Consider the following 21,968-nt stretch of genomic DNA (forward strand, 5'->3'; position numbering starts at 1 on the left):
ACAGGGAAAGGGACATCCTTTGCTTGGCCTCGAGTCTGGGGGCTTGGTTGCTCTTTTGAGGGGGACAAAACCGTGCAGGGGGTGATCCTGGGTGAAGCAGAGCAGTTTTCCAGGCTGTAATTTAGGGTCTCCCCGCTTCTAGGGAGGGGTGCCCGGCAGAGGGGCTGCTTGCTGCAGCCTGCAGCCCCCCAGGGCAGGCGCTGTGCCCCGAGCTGAGCGCGGGGCTGTGCTCCCAGCCGCCGCCAGCGCTTGAAGAATATAGGTGGTTAATGCCTTCAGCATGTATGAAATATCCCATATGCTGGGAAACAAAAGGGGCTCTGTGCTATTAAAGTTTCATTTCCCCCCTCCCCTCCTCCCTCCCCTCTCCCCCGTTCTCCTGCCCTGCGCGGCTGGAGCGGAGCAGCCGAGGAGCCCCGGGCGCCGCCGGCCGCAGCTCCGGCCGGGACCCGGCTCGGGCACGGCGGGGCAGCGGGGACGCGACCTCCCCCGGGCTCAGCCCGAGCACATGGAAAGCAGCCGGCTTTACTTCCCCACGGGAGAAAAGGGGAAGAGAAAGAGGTGAGCGTGGCGAGTGCGAGCATCTCTGGGCTCACCAGGGGTGCGCTGGGCTCCGTGGCCATCCCAGCGGGATGCTGGCTGGGCATGGCTCTCGGTGACCACGGGGACAGGGCGGTGTCACAGGACACGGCAACCTCCGGGATGGAGAGGGCTCCCGGCAGAGCGGGGGGTGGAGGGGGGCTTCCCCGGAGTGCTTTCCTCACGATGGGTGTCTCCCGGCTCCTCTGTCCTGCCCAGAGTGAGGTGCCCCTGCCAGCACCCAGCCCGTGCTTGGCTGGGTGAGCTGGGAGCTGGAAGGGGGAGCAGCCCTTTTCCTTTCCCCAGGACCCTCCGGAGCTGCTGGGGAAAGGATGAGCTGTGGAGGGGAGAAAGGAGTGGGGGGAAGAAGAGAGAGCAGAACCACAGCCAGGGGACTTGAGGGGAGCAAAACCAGCCCTGTGCCCTGGGGCTCTCTGCTGTCCCGGCCCTTCCTCGGGGTCAGACTCCCAGGGTTTCATGGGGTTTGGCTCCAGCAGCTCCTAGGGCAGGCGGGCACAGGTCCCCCGGGCTCCTGAATGGGTTAAGAGAGACAAGGAAAAGCAGAGAAAGAAAAACAGAGTGTTGGGAGAGAGCAGCTCGGTCAGGGGCTGTTTGCACTGGCTTGGATGTGTCCACGGTGTGTTTATTCCTACTGCACACGCGGCTCTGCCAGAAGGAGAGCCAGACTGCTGAGCACACACACACACAGCCCCAGCCCAAAATGCTTGGGGACCCCTCTGAGTAGCAGGGTGGTGGTTGTGCCCTGGCCTCAGGGACCTCTGGAGCCCCCACAAGCAGCAGAGCTGCTCTCCTGCCTCGCCTGGACTGGCCGGGCTCTCAGCCTTGAGGGAGCTAGATGGGAAAGGACCTCATGTCCCAAGGCCACCAGCCTGCTGTGCTGCTGGGGCCAAGGCCTGGGAATGGGCATGTGCTGGGGTTTGGCTGCTTTCCTGGTCTGGAAAGAAAACACTCCCTTCCCCGGGATGCTCTTTGTTTCCCATGGACAGACCCGAGCCGCCCGTGGGGCTCAGAGGGGCCAAAGCCTGTACTTGTGTGCACTCTGTCACTGTGCTGTTAAAATGTCCTTTATCCTGCTCCTGGCAGTTCCCAGGCTGTGTTCACCCATCTCTGCTCCCAGTTCCCATCCTTCCCCCCTGGGATCAGAGCTGGGGGCCAAGACACTGGCCAGAGCTGCAGGTTTGAGAGGCAGCAGGGAGCTGCTCCCTGTTTGTTAGCAGCACAGTTCTGTTCTTCAGGGAGCTTTAGGGCTTCAGGGACGCCTGCAGATGACAGTGTTGGGGGGGTCACAGTGGGGAGGACAGAGCTGCTGGGCTCAGCAAACCTTGGCTGAGCTGTCAGGTCTGCTTTGACCTTGGATCTCTGCACTGGCAGGTCTCATGCCCTGATCCTGACAGCCCCAGGTCACGGCCCCTCGTTTGTCTGTTCAGGAGGAGCTGGGCAGAGTTGTGACAATGTCAAACACAGCTGTGAAATCCAGCAGTGGCTGTGCCAGCCCTCAGGGTTACCTGGGAAGTCCTGCAGCCTGGTTTGGAGCCTGAGGAGTTAAGATGCTCAGACTCAGTTGTCCCAGCTCAGGCAGCCCTGAATGCTCAGAGGTTGTTTAAACTGGATTTTCGAGCCCCTGTGGGGTTTTCTGCTTAGTTGCTGTTTTGTGCTTTATGTCTGCTGAGGCTGAGCTCCCTGGGGCCAGCAAGGCTGCAGGATGAGCCATAACTCCACTGCCAGAAATTCATCCCACTCATCTCATGGCTGTGGGATGAGTTCCAACCCCACTGCAGGGTGAACCCCAGCCCCACTGCAGAGGCTGCCCTGTCCTCCCCACCCAATACGGTTTTTGGCACAACCATCAACAGGCATCTGATATCCAGGGGTGACACCATCCCCACAGTGCTTGCCTCCAGGAGCAGGATTTTGTTTAGTGAGAGTTCCTTCATTCCCCTCCCAAGCATTGGTACTGCTTGGGAAATGCGTGAAGGCGCCACTGTGCCAGCCCGCCCTCCCTTCTCTCCCTCTGGCAGCTGCTGCTGGAGCTCTGAGGGGAAATTTGGGTGTGGGACTTGCTATGCCAGAGAGCTGGTGGCTGCACAGCCAGGATGTTCCTGCAGGATGGGTGATGAAGGTGAGCTGCCCCAGGCAGACAAGGATGTGTGGAGCCCAAAACTGCCAGAACCTGGCTTGCCAACCCAGCTCACCTTGCAGCCATGGTGGTGCCAGTCCTGGGGACAGCTGTGCCACACTGACCAGAGCTTGATTTTTCAATTCATCTTCTGTCTTGGACCTCTCTGGTTTTTGCATTTCATTTGAGCTTTGAAAAGGCTGAGCTGCAGTTTCATCCCTGGCTCCTGTAGTGACCTGCTGAGGCTCCAGCTGGTCACCCTCTGTGCCACAGCAGTAGGGTCCAGAGGACCTTCAGGATGGCCATCCCCTGGTGACACCTTGGGCTTGCATCAGGCTGGGCTGGTGGGACATGGCAAACCTGGTACTTTGCTCCCCAGAGCTGCACTGAGAAGGGCTTGAGGCAGCTGGACGAGCCAGCTGGAGCTGGGGTCAGGGCTCAAGCTGAGCAAAGGGCAGGACAGGCTGGGACCTGCCCTGCGTGGGGCTTCTTGTAGTCAGGGCATGGGCAGCTCCCAGGATTGTCTGGTTGGGACCCTCAGGTCAGATGGGTCCCCTAGGGATGGCAGGAAGGGGTGGATTCACTTCTGAACCCAGCCAGGAGGGCAGAGCAGGATCAGTGCTGCCTGGCTGGAGTGCACAGACTGATGTTTGATGGATGCACATCTCTGTGGAGCATCAGGGTTTCTGGGATTCTGGGACTGGAACATGGGCTGAGCAGTGGGAGTGGGGGAGTGGGTGTGCTGAGCACCAAAACCTGACCTAAACCCCCGTGGAATGGGGGTGGTGGAGTGGGGCAAACACCCTGCGGGGCTGGGCTGGGATGGCTGTGCCGGGGTACAAAATACCAAAATACATTTCACCCTGAGTCCAGCCCAGCCTGCACCGTGCTCGGCTCCTCCCCGACCGCGGGGGGACAGGCCCAGGGCTGGCTGGGAGCCGGCAGCAGTGCAGAGGGATGCGGTCAGCCCACATCCAGCCCTTCCTTCCAGCGCGGGGTGGGGAGGGAGGGGACATGGTCCAGCTGGCCGGGATGCCACTGTCATCCTCCTCCTCCTCCTCCTCCCTTGCTTCGCTCACCGCTCATTCGCGCCCGCTGCCCTGGTGCCCGCAGCCCCCGTGCCCATGCCCAGCACTCCTTCTGCTGCCTCTGCCCACCCGCTGTGGGCACGGAATGAGGCACGGGGCACCCACCTGCCAGCCGGTGTCCCACAGGAGGGCTGGGGTGCTGGGATCGCAGGGGTTGCACGGGGACAGGAATTCAGGAATGTTGTTTTTTCCATCCCGGTTTCCGTCAGGTAGTAAATCAGAGCTGCAAAAGGCTTTTGTTTTCCCCAGCCCGCTGCCGGCTGCTGTGCCTGCCTGCCCCGAGCCAGGAGCAGCCATGCCCGTCCTCACTGCCAGGGAGCAGGCATCCCTTGCCATGCCGGGGGAGCAGTCACATCCATCCCACTTTCCCTGCGCCCCTTCCCTGAGCACTGGATCCTGTCAGCTCCTCTCCCTCCGCCTGCACAGCCCAGCTGTGCCCCTGCTGCTGCCATCCCCTCTGGCTGTAAGCAGCCTTGCTCTCCCATGGAAGGATGCTGCGGTGGCACAGGTGACACCCCCCGGCCCCAGCCGTGCAGGGCTTTGGGGTTTAGCAGTGGGGTCCTTGTGCAAGGGAGATCACCCCACCGGCAGCTCGGCCGTGCCTTCCCCCAGCACACAGCTCAGCCGTGCTGGCCAGGTACCCAGGGAGCTGGGAGGGAGATTGGATTGCAGCAGACGGGAGAGTGGCTGAGCACAGGGCAGCCAAATGCTGCTGGGTGACACCCGAGGTGTCTCCGGTGTCAGCTGTGAGGGCAGTGCTCCCTTACACAAACACAGGGATGTGGGGCTGCCCTTGGGGGATGCAGCCACCCCGTCTCTCTGAGGGAAAGGGCCACGGGAGGAAGGTGCCACGTGGAGAGGGAAGGTGCCCAGCTCCCCTGAGGGGACATTCAGCTGCTGGCACAGGGGAGGTGTAAAGCTCCCCAGATGTATACATTGCAGCTGGGCTATTTTGGAAAGGGACTGGGTCGATCTTGTGACTGGAGCTGGGGACTGCAAGTCTGGGCAGCAGGGTCCTGCCTGAGTGACAGCGACCCGCTGCCTGACCCGGGGAAACCCGAGAGCCCCGCTGTGCCGGGACAGCTCTCGCACCCCTTCCCGCCTCGTTTCGTGGTGATGGAAACCCAGCGCGGGGCAGGGATGTGGCTGAGGACAACACGGGAAAGAGGGAACAGAGCCAAAGTTTGGGTGTGAATCTGCCCCCCCACTTCATGGCACTCCTGTGGCTGGGCCACTCACGGTCCCCAGGGCTGTCCTGGAAGTGCACCCCGTTTTTTTACAGCTGTGTCACCTCCTAGCCCTGCTCCGTGTCTGGGACAGAGCAGCCCAGGCACTGCAGACCCCCAGCCGGGTGCCGGGAGCAGATGGAGACAAAGACTTTCAGCAGACCCTGTCTCCCCCGGGCTCAGCAGCCTGAATGCCAGCAACGCCTGCCAAAAATATTTGTGTGGGACGTGGAAAGTTAACTTTAGTTTTCCTTTTTTCAATAGCTGGGGGGGGAGGGTGACAGGGTGTGAGAAAGGCAGGTGGGGGGGCTGTGCATCACTCGCCAGCGAGTGGGCAGGAAGAGAAGCTGAGCAAAAGATCTCCTTGCTGCCAGATTTCAACACTTTGTGAATTGAAGGATTTTTGTTGTTGTTGTTGTTGTTATTCCCTCCCCAGCACCATTTTGCAGATTCTCATAGTGACTTGCTGCCATCAGGAAGCATGGGGAGCCTCTCAGATGGGCACAGTGAGCAGCTGCTTCTTGGGACTCTGACTTGGGCACTGGTGCCCAATTTGGGCAGCCTCTGGAGCTGCACCCCTGAAATACTATCTGAAATGACCCTCATCCCTCTTTACAGCCTTTGTTTGCAGGTGGGGGCAATCTCAGCCTGGTTTTGTGGCTATGGCTGGTGTCGCTGCTTGTTACTGCCAGCACAGTGATGCACCCAAGGAAATGATACCCATCCTACCTGGCTGGCATTCCAACAGACAGGATCAGCCCAGCAGCTTTTGCTAGAGATCCATGGTAGTCCTAAATATTCCCCTCCTGTGCTGCTGGTAGAGCCCAGGAGCTGTGTCCTGGGGGAAGGAGGCTGCTCTCTGTAGCTCTGCTGCCATTCCCCCAGCGTCGTGCCGGGCCCAGGCTGGCCCCAGCGAGGCAGCAGATTCCTGACTCAGTATTTGGGTGCTGTGGGTGGCCCTTTCCCAGCAGTGTGTCCTCAGGGAACACCACTGCTCGGGTCCCAGCAAGGAAGGGTTTGCCTGGGGAATGCCGGGGCCGTGGGCGTCACTTCCAGGAGATGCCCGTGCGTGGAAAGCGCTCCCAATTGGAAGGAAAATGTTTTCAGGGAAGTACCAACTCCCCCAGTGAATTGTCACAGCAGCTCTGGTGTTGGATGGACATGACTGGGCTGCCCCAGAAACCTGCTCCCTAGGGATAGGGTGAGGAAATGGGAGTGGGGAGATGCAGATCCACCCCGAGGGGTTCTCTGTCAACCCACGCTGGGCTGGGGATATTTTGGGCAATTTTCTCTTTGTCCTCATTTGAGATAAGCCAGCTCCCTCCAGCTCCAACAACTTGCCATGTTTCTAAGGAAAGATGTGGGTGGCTTCCTGCAACTATTGATCCCCCAAATTACGTAAAGAGGAGGGTGAAATTTCTTTTTCAGACAGAAACATTGACATTTTCTCCTCAGGTTCTCTTTGCAAATCTGTGCTGAATAATTGCAGCAGAGAGAAGCAGGAGGAAGGATTTCAAAAAGGGCAGAAGATTTCCGTTGGGCGTCCTCCAAAAAATGCAGCTTTGTGTTTGGGAAATGCCCGAGCGCCTGCTTTCTAATCTGCCTTCTTTTCCAAAATAACCTTGCTAAGGACAGGAAAAGTTTTGCAGAGAAGATGTGTGAGCCTTGAGGAAGCTGCAGGGTGTATTCCTGCCAGAGCTTAACCTGACTTGTTGACCTGGTGCTTTTTCTTATTTCACTGAGAACCTCTCAATAACTCAGGGAGGGGTTTGGGATGAGCAGGAAACCCTTTTCCTCCTCAGCTGGGCTGTTAGGTTGGGAAATCCATCATGGTCCATGTGCCCTGGGTGCTGTGGATCTCTCAGGAGGTTCTTCCCCGGGACCAGCCTTGCTGTGAGCAGGGCTGGGTGATGCTGTGCGAGCAAAGGACTCAAAGGAATTTCCGTACACTGTAACCCATATCCTGCCCTGGGAGAGATGACATCCCCCTCTCCCAGCTGATAACTTGTCTGTGTTGGTGCGTGGGTTCGTCATCCCGACAGGATTTATGCCTGGCAGGAGGGAAGTGGCTCTGTCTGCGCTCGTCCTGACGCCGCATGAGTCACTCAATGGTTAAACACGCTTTAGCTGGATGCTGGAACTTTTCCTTTTTTGTTCCTGATAACCCTGAGCAACATCCTCGGGGATCTGGTTCTTGGCTGAACACTCCCAGCTCCAGAGCAGTGGTGCCCTGGTGCTGAGCACTAACAGGGCTGCCACAGCCTCCTCTGGGCTGACAAAGCGAGGGGAGCCGGGCACAGGGCTCTGCCCATGGGTGCTGTCCCCAGGGTGAGGACGGATGGACGAGGGTGCTGAGGTGGTGAGCACAGTGTTGGGTTGGGGCATTTCTAAATTGCATTTCAGGGGGTCCTTCCTCATGGGAAGTGGTGCTGGAGCTAGAGTTGGGCTGGGGCTGCTGGGAGATCCTTCGTGGCCATAGGTAATCAGTGCAAGCCCAAGCATCCTCAACGCTACTCCTTCCCTTTACACAGGTCTTTGGATGCTGATCCTCTGCCTGGAAAAGAGAAATTCCTGCAAAAACCTCCTTGTTGGCCTGCCTCCCCTGGACACATCCCTCCATCCGGGTCTCCAAAACCTGCCTGCTCCAGTGGCATCGTGCCCAATTTTCCTGCCTGCAAGAGCTGAGCTCGTGCCTGGCATGTGGCTGCCCTCCCTCATGGTGCCCATGCTCTGAGGGAGCATCCACCCTCCTGGCCATGCAGAGCTGTTTGGAAAGGCCGTGGAGTGCCAGTGAAGGAAACCAGTGAAGAAAGATGCTGAGGACAAGGCTCCAGCAGTTCTGCCTCCACCCCCAGCCCAGCTGCCCCATGCCTGGCGAGGCTGAGCAGCCCCCCTGTGTCCGTGGGACAGCCAAGGGGGACACTGAGGGGGACAGGGGCTGTTGGCAGGAGAATGGGAGCAGAGAGGGGCAGAGCTGCCATCAGCTCTGGGATGCTTCGGCCTCCAAGCCAGGCGAGCAGGAGGCACAGACAGCACTGCTGGGAGGGAAATCAAGTGGGAGCTGCCAGAGGGACCTCAGGGGGCTCAATGGGGATGCACCACAACCCCCATTGAATGGCAGCAGCCTGGCCTTGGCAGAGGAGCCTGCAGCCCCTTCCAAGTGCCCTGGCTCTGCCCCAGACCTGCCCCCCACAGCAGACAGCCCCACAGACAATCCCAGCCAGGAGTGGAAAGTGGTGAAGATCCAACGGGTCCTCATCAACCCTGACTTTGAGCCAAGGAAAACAGGTAAGAGAAACCCCCTTTGGCCACTGTCCCCCTGGGAAAGGCACTACTGTGCTCCTGGTGAGAACACCCAGCTCTTCCCAGGGCAGGACTTTCCCTGGGTTAGAGATCCCAGACTTCCAGCAGAGCTGCTGGGACTAATTTAGCTTGAGATGATCTCTCTGGCCTTAAAAATAAGGAGGAATCTGTGGCTTTTCTCGGGAGGGGGGTGGGAAGGCAGCAGGCGTGTTCCCACTGTCTCCAGGAACTCAACACATCCCTCAGTGGGGCATGAACAGGATGGACTTCCCAGCCCTCACCCTGGCCATGGGGCTTGGTGGGTCCTGCCCAAGAGCAGCTCCTGTGGCGCTGTCTGGGACAGGGACACCTCTCCTCCACTGACTGGGCATGGCCAAGCATTCCTCTCATGGCTTTGAGCCACTTTTGTCAGCCCCTGGTTTAAAAACTAAGCGCTTTATTTCAGGCTGGTTGGTTCCTACAGTTCTCTCTGCCATCGCCTCACTTCACAGCCCGTGCCACAGCCGTGCCCATGACTGTCCCTTTAGCCATAGTGACACAGCTACAGGCTCTTATCTAGGGTTACTGGGGCTGCTGCCATGCCTGGAATGCCCCACCTCCCTGTGGGAGATGCTCCCACAGAGCCCATCCTCCTACAGGCATTTTTAAACCCCGCTTCCACCCTCCTTTCTATTTTGCTCCTGCCCAGCTGTTATCTCAGCTGTCGCACAGCGCCAAGGCAGGTGTGTCCCTGTCCCCACAGGATGGCCTTATCGATGCTGCTGGTTTTCCCAAGGGTGGGGTGGGACCGACTGGGGATGCTTGACACAAACCCGCTGTCCAGAACCCACTCCCTGCCTTTTTGCAGTGTCAGGCATCCTCAAAACCAGCGGCTCCTGGATGGGACACAGGCTGGGAAGCTCAGCCAAGCCCTTTGGCTCACAGCTGCCCCAGCAGCATCGTGTTTCAGGGCTCAGCACACAAACCAGATGGACCCAAATAGTCTTCCCATTTCTCACTGCTCCGGGATGGCAGATCTGCGGTGGGGAAAGGTCAGGCCTGACTCTGTCCAGGCTCAGCATTTTCCTAATCCGCCCCGCCATCCAGCACTTTTGCTGCCAGCCTGGAATTTTAAAGTAACTCAACAGGTTTGTTGGAAAGAGTTTGTCTGTCCCGTTTCCTCCCCCTCCAAGTGAGATCACCACCAGCCACTGCCTGCAGGACCCGTCAGACTTTCCAGAGCCTGCAGGCAGGATGTCACTGAGGGTCCTGAGAGCAGGTCTGGGACCTTGCAAAAAGCCTGCAGGTTTGGGAAACAGAGGTTTGGTTCAGGGCAGGTGAGAGGAAAGAGCAGGTGCCCTCATAATTAACACTAGGGCTGTTCCTGATGTAGGCTGTCTGCAGGAGCATCCCTGGGAGATGTCAGGGACTTGCTCCTCTTCTCTTTAGCTGTGATGGGGTACAGGAGCCTCTTCCAGCTTCTTCAGGAGAAGAGGGCGCATCCATCCACACCCAGAGTGGTGCAGGGCTGGCCCTGGGAGCCGGGAGCCAAACGGGTGCCCCACCTTGAGCTGCGTGGGCCCACCCAGGCGGGTCCCAGGTGCCCCTTTGGTCCCCATCCAGCAGCCCAAGGCCAGGCTGGCTGCTCTCAAATATCCGGCACGGCGGCCCAGGCTGGTTGGCACCTCTCAGGGCAGGCTGGGGAGCGCAGGAGCCCCGGGAAGAGGCAGTGAGGCAGGACTGGTTTCTCTGTCTGGTGTGCAAATAAATGGAAGGTTTCACTCCCTGGGGGCTGCAGAGCCAGAGCCAGCCTCCCTCAAAAACCAGGAAAGCACAAAAAAGCACAGAGGGGCAGGAAGAAAGGAAATTAGAAAGGCAAAAAATCAAGCCAAGAGCTCATCCTGAGGTGTGGACAGGCATGGGAAGGGGGTGAGGCCGGTCTCACCTGCAGCCAGGGAGCTCTGCAGCCCCAGTGGGGTGATAGAGGTGGTGCTGGCTCCCCAGGGATCATCTGTGCTTCCCTTGTGGCTGGGAGCAGACCACCCCTGGCAGAGAGGATTCAGTACTGTTTCCAGGAGGTCCCCAGGGCACTGACACCAGTGCTGGATTTTTGTCTCTGGATTTTTGTCTCCCTCCACATGCCTCAAAACTTTAGGCATTGAGGAAACCTGAAGAAAGGGAAAGCCCTACACCCCCATCAGCTTCTGAAACGTAAGGTGCTGTGGGGGAAGGTGGGAAGAAGGGTGAAGGACTGGGTAAGGGGATGTCCAAGGATGGGTAAGAGGATGCTCATGACTGTTAAGGGGAATGTGCAGAGCTGGGAGAGAGGGATCCCCCAGAATGGGATAAGGGGATGCCCCAGAACGGGATAAGGGGATGCCCCGGAGTGGGAAGGGGATGCAGGAAGCTGGGTAGAGGGATGCCCCGGGCTGGGTAAGGGGATGTCCAGGCTTCCCCCCCCACCCGCAGCGGGCTCAGGGCAGACCCAGCCGGGACGAGAAGCAGCGGAGCAGGAACATCGGGGGCGGCAGGGCGGCTGCCAGAGTGGCCGGGCGGGGAGGACCCGTCCCGTCCGGTCGGTCGGTCTGTCGGGGCAGGGGCAGTGCCGGCGGGACCCGCCACCCTCCGCCCCGGCCCCCGCCCGCCTCCCCCGGGCCCGCTCCGAGGGCGGAGCTGCCGCAACTTTCCTGCCCGCCGCCTCCTCCCCGGTGCAGTCGGGCTGCGCGGGGAGGCGGCACCGGCACCGGCACCGCGGGTACGGTCGGGCTGGAGCGGCTGGGGGGCAGCGAGCGGGGGGCTCCGGGCGGGGGTGCCGGTGCAGAAGTGACGGGGGAAGGAGGCCGGGCGGGCACGCAGTCGGGGTGCAGCGGGGCTGGCGGTGTCCGGGGTGCCGGGGGATGGCAGTGCCCAGGGGGTGCTTAGGGGTCCGGGTGCACCGGGGAACGGGAGTGCATGGCCAGGAGAGCCGTGGGTGCGGCGGTGGGTGAAGGGGGGGCGATGGGGCGCACACAGCCGCGGCTGAGCGGGGTTTGTCTGCAGGAATGAGCGGGGCAGGTGTCGCTTCCCTCTGCCGGCACCCGGGTGTCCGACTGGGGCGTGGGAGGCACAGCGAGGACACGCGGCGGGGACGTGGAGGGACGTGGGGTCCTCCTCGGGGCTCGCAGGGTCGCGCCTCCCACGTCTTCCTAGGCGATGTCCCCTGTCCCCTGCGTCAGGGACGTGACCTCCCCTGGCCATGCCACCCATGCTGGGACACGAGGTCTGGCCCTCGGCTTGGCAGCCAGCAGGATGGATCCTTTACGGATTGTGCAAGGGACAGGCCAGGGCCCCGCTTCGTTCCGCTGCCCTCCCCGCTCTGCCCACCCCTCAGGACACTCCGAGCCGTTTGACCTTCTCCGGCCGGGCCAGCGCCGCTGCCTCGGGGCACAGCCCGGCGGGGCTGTCCTCGGGGCCCTGCAGCCCGGGATGGGTCGCGGCGAGTTCCAGCAGCTTTGGGCACAATGGGGCTGGGACGCACTTTCCAGGCAGGATGGATGGAGTCCCCGTGGTACCCGGCCGTGGCACGGGCTGGTTCTGCAGGGCTGTCTGGCAGAGGTCTGCCCGGCTCCAGCTGCCTTTTCCAAAGATAAAAGCTTGATTTTAGCCAGCTGGGGAAGGTGCTGCCTCCACCTGTGTGATGGCAACAGCTTCTTCTTGCCCAGTGTGGGCACATGTGGGGCTGGGGCTGCTGACTGCATCCCCCAGGAACTGGGGATGGGCAGGGGCAGACAGCCCCTTTTGAACTTAACCCCCACCACCCCCTTTTCCCCCCGTGTGGGGACTGGGTGCCCCAGGACTCGCTGCTTGGAGACTGTGGGGCCATTTCAGCAGGATTTGGGTGCTGAGTGCCAGGCACGGCTGCGAGCCGGGAGGAGCATGGGGAGGCAAACAGCTCCAAATCCAGCAAAGCCCCTGTGAACAGAGCTCAGGGAAAAGTTGCAAGCGCAACGAATTTTCTTGCTGTGCCACATTTTGTCACTGGCAAAGGCACCCGTGTGGAGAGGCCCAGCAAAGAGTGTCTGCCAGGCAGGCGAGGTTGATCCCACCACAGCATCCACGACTTCAGCCAGATCTTTATGGAGCTGCAGGGCCAGCACAGATAAGAACTTCATGGAGGTTTTGTATCTGGGGCATAGGAGGGCTGGAAGCTGGGAATGAGGCAGAAAATTGTCATCTTTCTATCCATATGGTTGAATCATATCCGTTTCTAGCTAGCTCAGCTGCCTGTCTGTGCTAACCTCCGTGTTTTCCTAGCTGCAGATTATTTGGGATAACTGGGAGCTGGAGGGGAATGTGTGCACAGACTTAAATGTGTGTGAGTTGGTACGCATTGCAAAAAAATCTTGCACAGCTGTAGCTGGGGCAAGGGGCCAGCTTGCTGCTCTGCCAAAAAACCTGCTTACATTTCCTCAGTGTCCAAAGTCCTCAATGTTTGGGTGAAAACACTGGATGTCCTCTCCCCAGCATTGCCTGGCTGTGGATGTGCACTGGGGTTTGTGTCAGGTGGCGCAGAGCGTGTCCCTCTGGAAATGGGGTTTGTCTTGGTTTCGCTCTCGGTTTTGCCAGTGGGATTTTCCCAGCAGGGTTTTTGCTGTTTGGGGTTGACCACAGAAGTCCAAGAAATGCTTGGAAATGGGGAAAAGTGCCTGCTGGTTGTGGATGTGGGTGCTGTGTCAGGGGTGGTCTGGTAGGACACCCTGAGCGTGGCCAAGCTGGGCTGCCCACCAGGATGGCTGAGCATCCAGACATGGACAGGCCAGGAACAGAGCCCAGATGGAAGAACTTTGGAGTTACCTGCCAGCTCTGAGTCTGAGATTTCACATGACCTCTGGCACCCTGCAGGTCATTAAGATGTGGGTCTGCAATCATTAAGACTTGGGTACCTCTTCTGCATACAAGGACTTCTCAGCAGGCACAGCTTCCAAGTCACTCTTTTTCCTTCCTGTGACATCCCAGCCACGTCAAGACCATCACTGAATTCCACAGAATTCATCCGATCAGCGAAACTGCAATTTAAAGCCAGATCTTCATTCCATTCCAGCTCTCAGAGTCCATCTTAGGGCAGGATGGGTCACAAGCCATGTCTGATCCATCTTTCACCTTCATTTGGGGTCAGATGGTGAATCCAGCCTTTCCTGGCTGCACTTCAGACATCCTGCTTTAGCACCCTTCGGGGGGATCCATCCTTTGCATGGAAAGCTGAGATGGAAGGAATTCTTTTCCCCCATCTGCCCAGGAAGTGAGAGTAACAAAAATGCCTTTCATCACCTTCGTCCTCCTCACTCTGGAGGAAAGAGCAGTGCACATGCCGTGGGAAGGATGACTGACAGCTCGGCAAGAAGCTGCTAAGCCCTACACTTGGGGGATGTTCAGGAAGTCACCCCTGGAGCAACAGAAAACCTACAGAGCAAGTGCCTATATAAATATATAGATAGAGATCTACGGGCTTGTGTGGCCAGAGCTGGAGTGAGTTAAACCAGAACAGCACCTGGGGCTGCTCGGCAGCTCCATGGGGCACAGGGAGCACAGGGAGCACCCCCTGCAGCATTGGCACAGGGCCCTGGAGAGGGCTGGTGGGGCTCCTTGTCTTGGGAAAGATGGGACATCCAGAGAGGGGAAATGTTTCCTTCCTGAGGGACAGTGTCATGGGAAGGGAAGGAAAGGAAAGGAAAAGGGAAAGGGAAAAGGGAAAGGAAAGGGGAAATGGAAAAGAGGGAAAGGGAAAGGGAAAGGGAAAGGGAAAGGGAAAGGGAAAGGGAAAGGGAAAGGGAAAGGGAAAGGGAAAGGGAAAGGGAAAGGGAAAGGGAAAGGGAAAGGGAAAGGGAAAAGGAAAGGGAAAGGCCATCACCTGTTGGATTTTGGACTGGGCTCATGACAATGGGTGGAGAGCAGTTCCCAGTGCCCTTGGACACATGCATAGTTTTACTTTCACCTCCTTCCTGCACATCTTTGGCTGCCTTCAGCCCCACACCCCTTTTCCTTGTCCTCCCCAGCACCTGGACATTCTCAGTGCATTCAGTTCCCTCCTGCCTGCCTGGGGCTGGGGAAAAGAACCAAGCAGAGCCCACCCAGGGCTACCAGCTGTCAGGAGATGGCAGAGAAGGATAATGGAATGTTCCCTGTGGCTGGGAGGGGAGTGTGTGGTGTAGAAATTGCCCCAGGTGGCAGAATCCCTCCAGACACCATGGCACATGGAAAAAGGCTCTTGCACTGGGTGAATAACCTCATCCCATGGCTCAGGATGCAGCAATTTCCTCTGGACTGCCAGAGGCTTCAGTGCTCTTCATCTGTGTCATAAAAGTCGGATGTGAAGAGCAATTCTTACCCTCAGCATCCCAAGCAGTATCCTGAGGGTGCTGGAAGACTGGAGGGGATGGGCATGGATGGAAACGGATTACAGGTGGTGGATTAATGGATTTTAGGTGGTAGAGTCCACCCTGCAGCACACCCCGGGCCGGAGCGATGCCCGTGGCTATGGTGACAGCAAGGGATGGAGACACCCAGGGACAAAATCGCGGTGGGCAAATCCCGGTATTGTCCCGGCTACGTGGGAGCGTATCTGGCGGCTAGTCCAAGCAGGAACGGGCTGGCCAAGAGCTGAGTCATCCCTCCAGCACGGAGGAGATCCCCCAGGGCCCCTCGTTTGCTGTTCAAAGGCAGTAGCAAGAGCAAGAGGCTGCGAAATGGCTCCGCCGAGAGCTCGGCTTCTTAGGCAGCCCCGGCCGCCGAGGAAGCGGGGATGCTCCTCCCGGAGCACGAAACCCGCAGACATCTGGAGCCTGTGGCTTGTTTCTCAACGGCTCCTTGGCCGTGTTTCTGCTCCGTTTCGGAGATAAAGGCGGCGAGGGTGACCCCGCGGAGCGGGAGCCGCGCTGCTGGCCGCCCTCCAGGCAGCGCGGCCGGAGGAAGCAGCGGCCCCGCTCCGCGCCGCGCCAAGGCAAACACGGACCGGCCTGAACAATGCCGGCCGCGGACCGGGCCGGCTCCGGCCGCCGGCGTCGCCGCTGCCGCCGGGCTCCTCGTCTCCAGCGGAGTTTCCACTGGCATCTCTGCCTCCTCTGCCCCCCGCCCGGATAAATCCCTCCTGCTGGCAGCCTGAAGACTTCATCCCGGGCACCCTGCACACCTGAGCTGTGTGCCAGGACTTGCTGGGTGCTTGCTGAGGGAGGTAGGAGGAATGAAGGGTGAGGAACAGGAGTTGCCCAGCTTCCTGCAGCCCTCCTGCTTACCGTGGGCTTGCTGGAAGGATTTGGTTTAGTCATCCATCCCTTTCCCGCGCTGGTAGGCTGAGCCACTGCTGAAAATATCCTGGAAGACTCCCAAGCAGCACAGAAGGCATGAAAATGAGGAACACATGAAGGAAGGGAAGACGGGAAGGCATGGGATGGGAAGGAAAGAAGAGCAGGGCTGGGAGCTTGGCCACCCACCTCCCTGCTGGGGCCAGAGACAGAGCAGAGACACCCATCAGAGCCATCCCGGCAGTGCCTTTGGAGAGGGGCTGCACCCTTGCTGGGCGCAGGGGTGGTGCTGATGGTCGGCGCTGGTGTCTGTGCCCAGCAGTGGCCTCGGCAGGGTGGGGGACACTGCCCTTCCCACGGGTACTTTCGGGGGGGCAGGCTCATAGGAAATTGCTCACCCTGAGAAAATGCATTCCCGGCAGCTCCACATCCTTTCGGTCTTAGGGAAGGGCTGGTGCCCTGACCTTTGTCCGGCACAGGAGAAGCCCAGCGGCACTGGCTGCTCGCCGCGGGGATCGCGCCAGGCTTTTAGCACGTTGCTTTTAGCGCTTGTCTGGAGTGCCGAGGCGTGAGGGTGGCTCCTCGCTGTGTCCGTGTCTGTGACCAGCTGGGCAGGATCTGCACAGCTTCTGTCGGCTGCTGCCATCTCGTGTTGCTCCACAGATGAGTCTCCCACCAGGGCTGCCCACCGGCCCTGCTGTGAGGGCGGGGGGGGTTGGCACGTCCCCGCTGTCCCCGGGTTAATGTCCTGCCCGCTGGGGGCTGAGCACGTCGGGGTTCGGGGCAGGGGGACACACGCTGGCCTCTTCCCTGCCGCTGCCTCTTTGAGCCGGGGCCCGAAGCCATGTGAGCTGCAACCGGAGACCTGCTCCGAGAAATTCCTTTCCCGTGTGGTCAGCGCGGTGGGTGCGCAGAACCCAGCAGAAATACGGGGTGGGATGCTGGAAACGTCCTGAGCGTCACTAGGTGTCCCCTGGGATTCCATCACATCTTCGTGATGGCTGTGCTGGGTCCCCGTTGCCCCCGGACCGTGTACCCCAGCCCCGGTGCATCTCTCCTGCCTCCTCCCACCTGCCAAGGAAAAAGTTGGGATGCCTGGAGGAAGGGCGAGAGGACTGGCACCCCACATTCCCTCTGAGGGCTCTAATCCCCCTCTCCTCTCTGCCCAGGTCTCTCCCGCAGCGCCAGCCTCTCGGAGAAGGAGCTGAAGGAGGCGAAGGCGCGGAGCCAGCGGATCGCGGCCCAGCTCACCACGGCGCCCGGCCCCAGCTCCAAGGGCGTGCTGCTGTTCCACCGGCGCAGGCAGCGTGTGGAGGGGCTCACGGGGGCCGGGCATGGCGGGGGGCTGCCCCTGAGCCCCGCGCCCCAGCCCCGCCAAGGCGCCATGGAGGAGAGCCAGCGTCAGGGCATGAAGCCGGAGCCTGACCAGCCTGGCAAGCCAGGAGAGGGGATGCTGGCAAACGCCTCCCCGTGCCAGGAGCTTCCTGCTGAAGCCCAGCAGGTCCCACTCAGCATTTACCTGAAGGAGAACATGGCATCGGCCACCACCAACGGCGTGCAGGAGCAGGCAGCCAGCGGGATGGAGAGAGGGCTGGAGGGGCTCGGAAACGCAGGAGCTCCTGCGGGGCCGAACTCGGCGGCGCTTGTTCTGCCACGGAGCCCCGAGGAGGGGAAGAACATCAAAGTGCCCGGTCAGGTGCCCGGTCAGGTGCCCAGCGAGGTGCCCAGCGCGCCAGCGGGGACAGCCACAGGGATGGCACCCCCAGCCGGGCAGCAGCAGAACGGGACACAGGGCCGGCAGTACTACAAGGTTCATCTCACCCTGGCCAAGCCCAAGCCCGTGAAGAACCGGACAGCCAGACCCTTCGGCACCCAGGCATCCCCTGCCAGTGCCCAGCCGGCCGAGGAACCTCCTGCCCCCGAGCTGCCCCCACCACCAACCTATGCAGAGACCCTCAGCAGCCCCCCACCCCTCACCCGTGTCCGCTCCCCCCCTGCCTACTCAGCCCTGTACCCCACGCAGGAGCAGAAGATGCTGCCAGATCCCCTCCTGGCCTGCGGGGTGAGCGGACCAAACCCCTTGCCCAAAACAGGGATCCTGGAGGAGTCGGCTGCCCGGAGAGCCAGCAGAAAGTCCATGTTCACCTTCTTGGAGAAGCCAAAGCTGAGCCCAAACCCCGACCTACTGGACCTGGTTCAGAGTGCAGACAGCAGGAAGAAGCAGAAGGAGCAGGGGGAGCCCAGCGCCGAGGATGAGCCCTTTGCCCTCGGGGCTGAAGCTGCAAACTTTGTCCCCAACAGCACAGGCAGGGGTGTGCAGCACCTCCCACCGGCTGAGGATGCTCCGGCATGGTCCTCCTGCCTCAAGTCTCCCACCATCCAGCCCAAGAAGAAGCCACAGCCCAGCCACATCCTCACTGAAGCAAGAGGGAAGGGGGCTGAGCTCTTTGCGCGCCGACAATCCAGGATGGAGAAGTTCATCATTGAGGCTCCCTCCCAGCCTGAGCTGCTGCGGTCCCCATCACCCACCATGTCCCTGCCTCCCTCCTGGAAGTATGACAACAATGCTTACCTGTCACCCATGGTCTCCAGACACCCCTCCAAGAGTCCCTGCAGGCCCTCCAAAACCCCTCCTGCATCGCTGTATGGCAACAACCTCACGGAGAACGAGGTGTCCCAGAAGGAGCTGGAGATCTCCAGGCACCAGCCTTACCAGCTCCAGTCTTCTCTCTTCATCCTCTCCCCATCCAAGGGGCCAGCAAGGTCCATGCCTCAGGAGGTGCCTCCACCCAGACCCTCTCTTCCCGACTCCTACTCTTACCCCCAGCAAGCCTCCTGCCCGGTCTCTCCGTTGCCTCCTTCCCCGGTTTGGCATCCCCCCGTGGCGCCCAGCCCTGCCCAGAGCGCAGCCAGCCCGTTCCGCAGCGCTGCCGGGGCTCCGGCCCCGGCCCACGAGAGCCGGGCCAGCGCCGGAGCCGCGGCCGAGGCGCTGCCGGCCTCCCCGTGCCACCCGCTGCCCCGGGCCAGGCCGGGCTTCCAGGCACCCCGGCCCTCCTACTCCACCAGGAACGCCGGCATCGAGCCGCAGGTGTGGAAACCTTCTTTTTACTACAAGTAGGGGTGGCAGAGAGAAAAACGCAGCGGTGCTAGGCTGAGTCCTCCCTAACTGCCTGTGGGAGTGCCAAAAGCCACACCAACCACAAAAAAAAAAAAAAAAAAAAAAGAAAAAGAAAGGCGAGGGGGGCGGGAGGAAAAGAAAATAGAAATAAGAAGTGGTTGTGAGGCTGCAGCGCTGGGACAGGGGGTGACAGGCGCTGCTGAGCCCCCGGTGCAACAGGAGCTGAGGAGTCCCGGGGAGGCAGCAGAGCCTGCAGGATTCCCAAAGAGCCAGCAGGAGCCTGCCTGCCCCACAGGGCTGCTCTTGCTCTTCTCTCACCTGGAAACTGTACGGAGCATTGCACCTCTGGCTCCCTCCTTTCCTCGCCTCCGGCTTTTCCAGCTCTCGGAGCTCTGCCTGCTCCTTCACATCCCCTCTGTCCTGAGCTCTTCTCAGCTTCCTACCAAAGCAAACCTGGAGGGGACACACTGCCTTTCTGCCTCACTGTGCCTGCTCCTGGCTCTTCTGTTGCTCCTTCAGGATCTGTCCTCGTTTGCTTCCTCACTGTGGAGGAAGAACTGCATCCCTCGGGGAATGACAGAGTCCAGTGGCACTGGGCCCAGGGTCCTGGTGGGGTCCCTGTCCCCAGCCGGGCTCAGTGCTGGAGCTGGGGTGGGCAGTGCTGTGTGGCACAGCTGGAAGCAAGGGACGTGCTGGGATGAGGAGGGTGCTGAGGGCAGGGCATCAAGGCTTGTCATCCAGCTGTGCCTATGCCCATGCCCTCTCACCACTTTCCCCATGGTGCCAAGTTGCCTTTTGACTGTGCTTTACTTCTCCTGCATTTTTCTTTTTTCCTCTCTTTCTGAATACACTCTCTGCGCTGTCACACCTGGCTCTTCTCTTTCCTGCCGTCTGGGGAGCAGTGCTGGGTGACGGATCCTGGGGCAGTGCAGGGGGTGCTCCGAGCATCCCCCAGAGGGAGACTTTAGGAAGCTGCAGGTAATGACAGGTCCTGGGACATATTCTGGGCAAGGATGATTAACGGCAGGCTCAGCCTGCTCCCATCTCCTTGACGGGCGAGGGGGTGTAGGGTCAAATGCGTTTTGGGGACCCCTCGCAGGGGTGCAATGCCCGAGGAGACATCCACAGCTCCTGGGGGCTGTGCCGGCATGAATCTTACCTTGTCACCCTCCTGCCGCTGTACCCCTGCTCTGCCCTTCGTCCCCCCGAGCGGGGTCACTAACCCGCTCTCTGTCCCTCTCCAGGACAGGCGGTCATCCCTCCCTGCATCGCCCACCTGGACGCCCCGGCTGGCGCGGCGCCCGGGCAGCCTGGACGGCTGGGCCAGCCCGGCCTCGGTGCCCGAGCTGGACGAGGGACCCCCCACGTCCCCCCCGTGGAGCGAGAGGTCCCTGTCCCCGCTGCGGCAGGACGCGGAGCCCCGGGCCAGCCGGCAGATGCAAGCGCGGCTGGCCAGGAACATCATCAACGCTGCCCGCAGGAAGAGCTCCTCTCCCAAAGCCGGGGGGCTGGAGAGCTGCCGGCCCTTCACCCCCATCTCTGCCGGGCCCCCCAGCCTGCCCCAGTCGCCCCGGCTGGGGCCGAGAGCGCCCCAGGCTGCCAGCGGCGTGCTGGGGAGCCTGGGCAGCCCCTCGCCCACCCACAAAAGCCCCCTGCGATCGCCCCGGGCAGGCAGCCCCCAGTTCTGTGCCTCCCCCGGGATGCCCCGAGCCGCCTGGGCAGAGGGTCGCCGGCTCCTGCTGCCATCCAGCGCGTCTTCCTGCCCCGTGCCCAGGCTGTCCCCCGTCCCCAAGAGCCCCCTGCCATCCCCCGTGGTGGGTGGGCGGTCTCCGGCCAAGCGTTGCACCTCCCGGTCCCCGACGGACTCGGACGTCTCCCTCGACTCCGAAGACTCGGGGACCAAGAGCCCGGGAATCCACAGCTTCAACCTCTGTCCCCGGGGCTGGACCAGCAGCCTGCGGCTGAAGACGGGGGGTCTGCCCTCAGGGGCTCCCTGCACCTCCTAGACAAGCCAGCCCCCGCCAAAAAACCCTCTCCCTCGACAGGTCAGCCTGGGTGATGCCACCCGCTCACCCCCGCATCGGGAACACACCAACCCCCGGGGCTGAGATCCCCAAAATTGTCCCTTCGGAGCTGCCACGACCCCTGTGTGTGCCAGAGGGGTCAGGTGCCTCCCGCCCGCCCGCCATCCCATGGCCCCGCTCTATTTTTACCACGCTAACCTTTCGGGGCAGGACTGCGTGGTCAGCAGGCAGGAGCGGGCAGAGTGGGGGAGCCGGCCCCCCACGGGCCCTCCCTCAGCAGCCCCTGCCTGCCAGCCAGCCCCATCCCGCACAGCCAGGATGGGATGGGCTTGGTGGTCCCCGTGAGCTCTTGTCCCCAGCTCCCAGGTGTTATCCTGGGGTGCCACTGCAGCTCTGCTTCCCTGGGGGGGCACATCTGCTGCGGGTGGGCTGCATCGATTGGATGCCAGGCTCTCCCAGCGTCTCCCAACCTCTAGATTTGGCTGGTGTCAATTAAAACCACATTTTGGAGAGGAAAATTTAATTTTTAGTTGCAGCCCCCCAGTTCTTCACTGCCTTCATTTTTGTTTTTTATTTTTTTTAACTTTTAACTCCTTCTCAAAGAAATTCTCCCAAATCCTTATTTCCCTAAAGACCAAAAAGAGCCGAAGTTATTTATTGCCATGTTAAGGGGGCTGTTTACAGGTGCCCTCCTGCTCTGCCCAGACCAAGAGGGAAGCCCCATCTTGTACCTGTCACTGTCCCCATACCCAAGTTCACCACATCCCCATCCCCACTCCGGTGGGATGGAGGCACACACAGGAACCAATGGGTGCTGTGACAGCCAGGGCAGGTGGGGAACTGTAGGAGCTGAAAGAAATGGCAGAAGTTGCGGAGAGTTTGAGGGAGGGGCTGGCACAGAAGGTGATTCTGAGAATGTCGGTGTCCCCACACCTGGGGGCCAGCACTGGAAAAGAGGTTGTGTTTGGGCTGCCAGGGCTCTAGCATATTCCCATTCACGGAGCCCATCACCCTTTCCCCTTCCCCAGGACACGCTGTTGAAGCCAGCCCACCCCTGATCCCCCACTGCAGCTGCCCCTCCTGGAGCACAGCCCCCCATTCCTCCAGGACACATCTCCCCCCCTCGCTCCAGCAGCCACCACAGCCTGCCTTCACCACACCGCTGTGTACAAGTTCAGAAATAAACCACCATTATTCCACCCAGGCTGGCTCTGATCTGTCCCCAAGGTGGCCTGGG

The 21,968-nt window shown here is 60.6% G+C and overlaps 1 protein-coding gene across 1 annotated transcript; it reads left to right on the forward strand.

Moving 5' to 3' along the window:
- The first annotated feature begins 408 nt into the window (after positions 1 to 408).
- SYNPO (synaptopodin) lies at positions 409 to 21,930 on the forward strand. The gene is given in 6 exon segments (XM_031506026.3): positions 409 to 561; positions 7,562 to 8,318; positions 16,759 to 18,400; positions 18,402 to 18,526; positions 18,529 to 18,677; positions 19,952 to 21,930. Coding segments are annotated over 5 exon segments (3,153 nt in total). The 5' UTR covers positions 409 to 561; positions 7,562 to 7,843; the 3' UTR covers positions 20,714 to 21,930.
- The last annotated feature ends 38 nt before the right edge of the window (positions 21,931 to 21,968 follow it).

Source organism: Lonchura striata, chromosome 13 (genome assembly GCF_050655825.1).
Source record: "Lonchura striata isolate lonStrDom1 chromosome 13, ASM5065582v1, whole genome shotgun sequence".
NCBI lineage: Eukaryota > Metazoa > Chordata > Aves > Passeriformes > Estrildidae > Lonchura > Lonchura striata.